The sequence below is a fragment of the Malus domestica genome, chromosome 17, assembly GCF_042453785.1.
Source record: "Malus domestica chromosome 17, GDT2T_hap1".
Lineage (NCBI taxonomy): Eukaryota > Viridiplantae > Streptophyta > Magnoliopsida > Rosales > Rosaceae > Malus > Malus domestica.
The window spans coordinates 185,100-193,255 of record NC_091677.1 but is presented as its reverse complement, the minus strand read 5'-3'; the positions used below and the strand labels follow the sequence as shown (position 1 = coordinate 193,255).

General features: G+C 39.4%; 2 protein-coding genes across 2 annotated transcripts; one reads left to right on the top strand and one right to left on the bottom strand.

Annotated features, from left to right (window-relative positions):
• Nucleotides 1-1,313: 1,313 nt before the first annotated feature.
• Nucleotides 1,314-2,978, top strand: LOC103416935 (protein COFACTOR ASSEMBLY OF COMPLEX C SUBUNIT B CCB1, chloroplastic-like). Its single transcript, XM_008355142.4, has 4 exons — nt 1,314-1,852; nt 1,945-2,063; nt 2,386-2,538; nt 2,654-2,978. Exons 1-4 carry the CDS (start codon nt 1,442-1,444, stop codon nt 2,838-2,840), a joined length of 870 nt encoding a protein of 289 aa, XP_008353364.1. The 5' UTR covers nt 1,314-1,441; the 3' UTR covers nt 2,841-2,978.
• A 1,277-nt stretch (nt 2,979-4,255) lies between these two features.
• Nucleotides 4,256-6,105, bottom strand: LOC103416934 (cytochrome b-c1 complex subunit Rieske-4, mitochondrial-like). The gene is made up of 2 exons (XM_008355141.4): nt 5,698-6,105; nt 4,256-5,193 (listed from the first exon to the last, which is right to left on the bottom strand). The coding sequence occupies exons 1-2, from the start codon at nt 5,876-5,878 to the stop codon at nt 4,550-4,552; spliced, it is 825 nt and encodes a 274-aa protein (XP_008353363.2). The 5' UTR covers nt 5,879-6,105; the 3' UTR covers nt 4,256-4,549.
• Nucleotides 6,106-8,156: the final 2,051 nt, after the last annotated feature.

Genomic DNA, 8,156 nt, shown 5'->3' with positions numbered 1-8,156 from the left:
AAGGGTAAATTTGGAAATAAAAACATTTCCCTTTGCTTTTTAATAAAAAAAGTGAGGTTTGCCTCATATGTGTAGTGAGATACTTAGGGCATCTTTAAAAAAAATATGTTAAAATTGTCACATAAACATATAACAGTAAAAATGACATCAAATTCTTTTCAAGCGAGCCTTCAGTTTTTTACGCGAGCCTTCAGTTTTTTACGTGACATTGAGTCATTTGAAGGCAAGACCTTTTGCTGTCAAATTTGACAAAAGGTGTCAAATCCATTTAATAAGTTTTTAATAAATGTTACTGTGTTTTAAGTATTTGGTTGATTATCTCAATAATTGGACCCTACGAGAGAATAAAAAATTTATAGGGTAATATTATTATTTAACATATTGGATGGAGCAAAAAATTGTATAAAATACCAAATTGCCACACAAACCATCAAATATCATTATGATGTTTCAAAATTTGACATATTCCTTGAAGATGCTCCTACATTAAAAAGTATAAATACTAAATTAAAGTATTTTAAGGTATGTTTACTTAGGATACCTTCATTTTCATACCCAAAACTTATGAAACCTATCTACTTTTCATTCATTTAGTTATTAATATTGGTGATATGGTGAATCAAGTTTAGACATCCAATGTAAAAGTAAATGCTATTATCGAACTTGAACTACAAGGCCTATACTTAGTTTAAGTTTTTTTTTTTATTGCAATTTTTTGGTGTTTGAACATGAGATTTTGCAGACATATTTTGTGATTTAGCGTAAATTCTCACTCTGTAGTGTAAATATATCTTTATATTAAAAAAACATGAATTTTTGCTACTGATGTGTTTCTAATCTTATATGTAGAAGATCAAACTCACTACTATGAAAGGCCTTTATCAAGTTGTATTTGTTTTACGAGGGAGCTTTAACAAAACACTTCCGGTAATATTCACTTTTAACGAAAAACCACATTTATACATTTTCCTAGTACTATTCATTATACATTTAAAATGGCTTTTCATTAAAATGAACGTTTTTTTAGACTTTTCGTTAGTTTTTCTTAATTGGTGCACTTGTTTGACACACTGATGAGCTTACTATTATATATTATTTGAGGCCACTTGGACTGAAGAATGTGTTAATTTGTGTGTCCAAATAGCGAACACTACTTGCCTCAACGCTCTTAAATTTGGGCCATTTGCGAGGGAATAGGCCCAAACACCAACACGCCCATTATCCACCTCGTTCGTAGGGAGCCGGCAGCTGGCTTGGCTTGGCTTGGCTGTCAGTCAGTCTATCACGTTCACATATTTCACTCTGTACTTTAGGAGTTGGACCTCCACAGTCCACAGACAGGAAGAGCCAGGCGTCTCTATGCTAGTAAACAGAAAAACTCAATCCTTATCTCTCTCCATCTGTCTCTCTCTTTTTTCTTGAGGGAGAGGGGGCGAGCGCTATGGCAGCGAAAGTGCTATCATCCCCTCCGCACCCGCATCCAAATCCTCTTAGTTCCCGTCCTCTGAAAATACTCCACGTAACCCACCACCAGCAGAGGCAGCAGCAGCCATGGCGGCTGAGCCAGCGTTCATCAGGAAGTTCAGGAACCAACAAGAAGAGAGAGGTGGTGATGAGCTCCCTCCACGAGTCTCTTGTTAGTACGTCGTCGTCTCTGGTACCTCTCTTACTGGAACCACCGCAGCAACTGAATGCATCCAGCAGCAGCATCAGCAGCTCCCTCATGTTTGTGGTTGCAGCTGCAGACGGCGCCGTAGGTTATTCGTTGGCCAGTTACTACACATCCCTGGGTCTCTTCGTCATCTCTGTTCCTGGCCTTTGGTCCCTCATCAAACGTTCTGTTAAATCCAAGGTCTGTAATTTTGTAATTATGCCCTCAATTTTCACTTAAACAACATGGGCGCCCGAACTGAATATGAACATATGTAAACGCGAGGATATCAGGTCGTGCAGAAGACGTTTGTAGGTGAAGAGAAGAAGGCACCAAGCCAAGTCGCCGGTGAAATCCTCTCTTTTTTCACTCGCAACAATTTCGTGGTCACTGATCGAGGGGAGACCATTACGTAATCCACAACTCCACCTTACCTACTTTCAACTTACACAATTTGAAAGTTGACATCCATTTCTTCGTTCAATGTACATTGAATCTAGTGACGAGATGATGCTGCAATTATATATGGACATGTTATCTGTTTCTTTGGGAATTTCCATGTGTTGCATTCTCCATGAACATCATCATATATGCATATACTACTGTGGTTTCTATTGTTTGCCTTGCCATTGCCAAATTGCCAAGGAGTTTGGGTGTTGTAACAATATCTATACATAATAGTGAGTGAATAGACATGCTCAGATATTTCTGTCTTGTCTTTGAATGGTATGAAGGTTTGAAGGCATGATGGTTCCAAGTCGAGGCCAGGCGGCATTGCTCACTTTTTGCACCTGCATCAGCCTCGCAAGCGTAGCTCTTGTTCTTACCATAACTGTTCCCGATTTCGGCAATAACTGGTTTTGGCTCACCACCTTAAGTCCGTTGGCGTAAGTAGTGCAAAAGCACCCACACGCTTCAATTCCAATTCACTTATCTGTGTCAAATTGCATACGAGTGCTCCAAAACTAAAAAATGTACTGATGTTTTCAAAATGGAACACAGGGGCGCATATTACTGGAAGCGAGCGTCGCGAAAGGAGCAGATCAAGGTCAAAATGATGGTCATTGACGATGGTGAACAGTCAGAGATCATCGTTCAAGGGGATGACCAGCAAGTAGAGCAAATGAGAAAGGAGCTTCAACTGAGTGAGAAAGGAATGGTGTATGTTAAGGGCATATTCGAGAGATAAAGAAATACCTCTATCTCTATATTCAATTTCAATGTTTTGCTCAGAGTCAGAGAGGAAATTAGGAAATGAAGCTGTTCTTGTATTAGATCCTTGAAAGATTTTGAGATATGTAGACACAATCATTCAATTTGACCTAAATATGTGTGTGTGTGTGTGTGTGTGTGTGTATATATATGTATAGCTATAAGCTACTACTAAATAGATTGGTTCAGTTGTCTTCAAAACTCTGCTCCCTTAGAGGGTTGTCACAAACTCTTATCATGCATTTGAGTACCGACACCTTCGCGGATTTAGGCTCAATTAGTAAGAAATGTACTATAAGAAAACATTAGTTATAGGGATTGAAAATGCACTATATAATCATTCCAACAAGTCATTTACAAATCCCTTTATCTCATGTTTTTAAAACAATTCATACTACCGTAGTACCGTAGTAATCCATGTCCCTTATTACTTTGCAATCCCTCATCCAAACACATCTAATGAACGAGGCCGAGAGCACCATCATGCAATTTGGTAAAAACAATAAGGACCCGTTTGTTTGGCTTCACTAAGTTTCATTGGACTATACTGGATTAGCTTTTAGTGTAGTCCAGCGTTTATTGTGATGAGGGACTAATATTAATGAGATTAGCTGGGACTCGCCCAGACTAACGGCATCGCTAGCAGTTTTTAGTGAGAGTCCCCGAAAACCACAGGACTAGCTAAGGCATGCTTCGTCCTACTCCCATTGCTCTGTTGGCGCCCTCTCTGCAACCGCAGCTTCATCTTCTTTGCAACCACAACTTCATCTTCTTTGCAACCATAGCGTCCTCTTTTTGCACACATCTGCACATCTTCGCAAATCCGCTCGAATCACAAAACCCAAATTCGCTAAGATTGCAAAACCCATATTTGAATCGCAAAACCCAGACACGAATTGCAAATCCCATATTCAAATTGCAAACCCAGATTCGAATTGCAAAACCAAGTTCGTTTGAATCTTTGCAAAACCCAGATTTTATAGGAAAATTTTGTGGCCTCAAATCCAAAAGAATATAACCAAAACCCAAGGGTGCTCTGCATACCAAATTCCTTCTGCAACTTTCAAGAGAGATAGAGATTCTAGATAGGGAAATTGGGGCACAATTTTTTTATTTTTTTTTAGATCCATTTGGTGCACAATTATATATGTACAGAGTTCATTGTTTTCGGGAGAAGGAATGCAGTTGACTAGAAAAAAGAGAATGAAAATGAAAAAAAAAAGAAAAAAGAGTTATTTTTTATTAGTTTGGTTATTAGTCCGACACTGCACCAAACGTTTCACTAAGTTAGTCCAGCTTAGTCTAGTCTAAGCCAGTCCAACTTAGACCCTGCAGCTAGTCCAGTCCGAGACAGTCCGATACAACAAACGCACCCTAATAAACCTCAATAGATAAATAAATCAAGTTTTCTTGATTCTTAAATAACAGAATCCTCAGTTCAGCAAAGTTTGGAGCCTTTGGTACAGTTGATGCTCAGCAAAGCCAAGGCAACTTATTGACAATCAATAGCAACACCACCCAGAAAGAGTAGCATAATATGAAAACGCTATTTCTAAACAACCCAAAGGGGGAAAAGAGAGTAAAATTAAAAGTAAAAGTGTTTGTAACAAATCTTCGACATTATCTGATTATGAAAAAGAACTCATCCAGAACCGACCGGTCCGCTAGAGAACAAGGCCAAGGTTTTCAGCCAATCAGTAACTTGTTCTCCTCCAAGAAGGAATAAGTGGGTACCTCCAGATTGTACGGTGCTGGTCCCTTGCGGATCCTTCCAGAAATATCATAGTGGGAACCATGGCATGGACAAAACCATCCACCAAAATCACCAGCATTAGGCAAGGGAATGCAACCCAGATGCGTGCAAACTCCCACAACAATGAGCCATTCCGGGTTTTTAACCCTCTCAGCATCTTGCTGCGGATCACGGAGAGAATTAACATCTACACTATTTGCCAGCTTGATATCATCGTCAGTTCGGCGTCTGATGAAGACTGGTTTTCCACGCCACTTAACAGTCACAGTTGAACCTGGCTCAATGCTGGAGAGATCAACCTCGAGCGAGGCCATGGCAAGAACATCCTTACTGGCTGACATGCTTAGCACAAACTTAAGGATAAGCAGACGAATCAGAGAAGCATAGACAAACCTACCACCTGTGAGGACAAAGTAGGCAAATGCACGCTTGCTGGGGTCACCTGGAGGGTAACGCTCATGGTTGTACTCGTCATAAACTATCTTTGAACTAGGATTCTTGACGGCTGCGACAGTTGGAGGAACGTCTGGAACTAGATTGTTGTCCTGCGATGGGGTCACTGAACCAGACACAAAACCTGAAGCAATCGATCGATTAGAACAAGAGCAATATAAAAATAAAAGCCATTGATTGACCCAACGGAGCTATATGCATCATTCTGCATAGACTTGAATAATTACTAAAAGCTGTGAACTTTAGAAAAGTTAGCTTTTAAAGACTTCAACTTGATGCTTCATGACCTTTTTTTCTTTGTCTTTTATTTCTTTCTTTTTCAATACGTGATTTAGAACAGAAATTTGTGAAAGGGATGCATAAACAGATTTCTAACACAAATATACAGCATTATTACGGTACCAAAGTTAAATTCACCATCAATGGGAGCTCAATTTAAACTAAACTAAAATATTCATTGATCAGCTCATAAAGATAATACACGCAAACACAATATCAAGATCAATAATCACCCATTCCCAAAAATCAGCGATAAATTCTGATGAAATTCCAGCCGATAATTTTGGGGAGAAAAACCCTAAATAACCAGTAGCCACGAAAGAGGGAGAGAAATGAGGGGAATCCTAACCTCTGGACGGAAGATAGAAGTCAGGGGTGAAATAGGCGGATCTGAGCTCATCGGAGGAGTCACGGTCGTCGATGAGATTTCGAGACAGGATAGAGGAGGTGGCAGTGCCGGTGGCGGCCTGGTTGGACCTCCATGGCGACGCGGACACAGAACAGAGCCTCCTCGCTGCAACCCTCAACATATTGTTTTCCTTTTTATTTTTCTTCTTTTTGTAATTATTCTTCTGAGTTTTGAGGTTTACGACTGTTGCGCTGCGAAATGGTCTTTTGCGTTTCGCTGCTATACAGATGCTGCCTGTGGAGAAAGACGGGGTACAGAGAGAGAAAAGGGTAGGGATAAAATGGGCAAACCAGATTTTCCCTTTGCGATGGGAATTTGGAACAATAGGGAAATGACCGTGTTATCGATAAATTTATATTTAGCTGGTGGCCTTGATTTTGGCACGTCAGTATCCCATTCATCTTTTTCTTGTGTTTCCTAAATTTTAGTTAAAAATTATTATTAACATTAATTTTTTTTTAACAAACGATATTTTTAACTTTAAGTAGGGAATAAATTAAGCTTCACAATAAACTAACAATAATATGGTACAAATTCACTTTTGACAATAATCGAACTTAAAACCTCTTATTTACAAATTTCTGATATGTAACCTATATAACTTCCTGGTTCTTAAAATTTAAGGACAATAAAATCATTTAGTCAAATTTTTGTTAATAAAATTAGCGGAGGTGAATGCCAAGTGCAAGGGTAAATTAGACATCTAACAAGTCTAAAACACATCGCATTGGCTCAAAGCTTGCTAATTTTGTTAAAAAATTTAACATATTTAAGTCACTGTTCTTAAATTGTAATAATTAGTGAATTATATAATTTAAATGGGTAAATTACATAGTAACCATTCAAGTTTGAGGTCTATTACAACCCCATACAACATTTTTAAAATATTTCACTTTCATACTTCAAGTACTATTTTATTTCAATATAATACATCTGTTAGATTTTCTATCCATTAATCCGTTAAATGCTGACCTGGCTGACACATTTGTGCCACGTGGCTAACAAAATAATTTTTTAATTTTTTTTAAAAAAACCTAAACCTTCTAACTAAATTATAAAATTTAAAAAATAAAAAAAACAAAACAAAAACCAAAGCCCACTTCGTCTTCCCACTCCCTCCCACCCCCCAAAACCTAACCTGCAACCTGCAACCCAGAAGAAAAAGAGGAGGAAAAAAAAAAAACTCATCTTCATCTTCCCCATGGCACCCATCGCGCACCTCCCGTCTTTCCCAAACCCACCGCACCCATCCTCCACGTCCTCCTCCACACCCACCCTCGCACTCATCGCGCACCCACCCTTTACACACCCCACCGCACCCATCTTCTTCCCCATCTTCATCTTCTCCGCAATCCAGAAGAAAAAAAAAAAAAAACCCATTTAGTTCGTCTTTCCCCCTCCTCCTCCCCTCTCTTCTTCCCCCAACCCCTATCTGCAACCTAGAAGAAAGGGAAAGAAAAAAAAAACAAAACCCAAATCCCGTCCGCCATCGTCGGGTTCATGAGGTGAAAATGGAAGGAATGATTGTGTATTTAAGGAGTGGGGTGTGTAGAGTAGGAAAGAGGGTGGGTGTGGAGGGTGGGTGCGGGTCCGCCCAACCCCCTACCTGCAACTTAGAAGAAAAAAAAAACCCATATCTCGTCCGCCATCATCGGGTTCGTAAGGTGAAAATGGGAGGAATGTGTGTGGATTTAAGGAGTGAAGTGTGTAGATGAGGGAAGAGGGTGGGTGCAGAGGAAGGGTGCGGATGCGCTCGGGGAAGGTGGGGGTGGGCTGGGCTGGGTTGTAGGGGGAAAAAGATGAATATGAGGGAGAAGAGAGGAGAGGAGAGGGTGAGGAAGAGTAATAAGGTTTCTGTGAGGTGGGTGGGTGGGGGTGGGGGTGGGGGTGGGGGTGGGGGAAAAAGGATATGGGTTTGTTTTTGGTGGGAGGGGGGGGGTTGCGGGGAGATGGATGAGTTGTATTTATTTTTGTTGTTGTTGTTGAGAAAATTCAGGTTTAAAAAAAATTAAAAAATTATTTGTTTTGCCACGTGGCACAAATGTGGTAGTCACGTCAGCGCTTAACGGATTAATGAATAGAAAATCTAATAGATGTATTATATTGAAATAAAATAGTACTTGAGGTATGAAAGTAAAATGTTTTAAAGATATTGTATGAGGTTGTAATATACCTCAAATTTAAGGAGCTACTATATAATTTATCCAATTTAAATTGTGAAAACTATAACTGTTGAGACCAAAGTGGAACCTCTCCAAAGTGACAAGAGTTAACAATAATTCGGCTTTTTTCGGATTACATAACGTTAGTTAACCCATTTTACCTACCTGACTATGTCTATATCTATGTATAAAGCCAACATGGAAAAAAATAACTGCAACTTAAATAAGTGCGTTCGT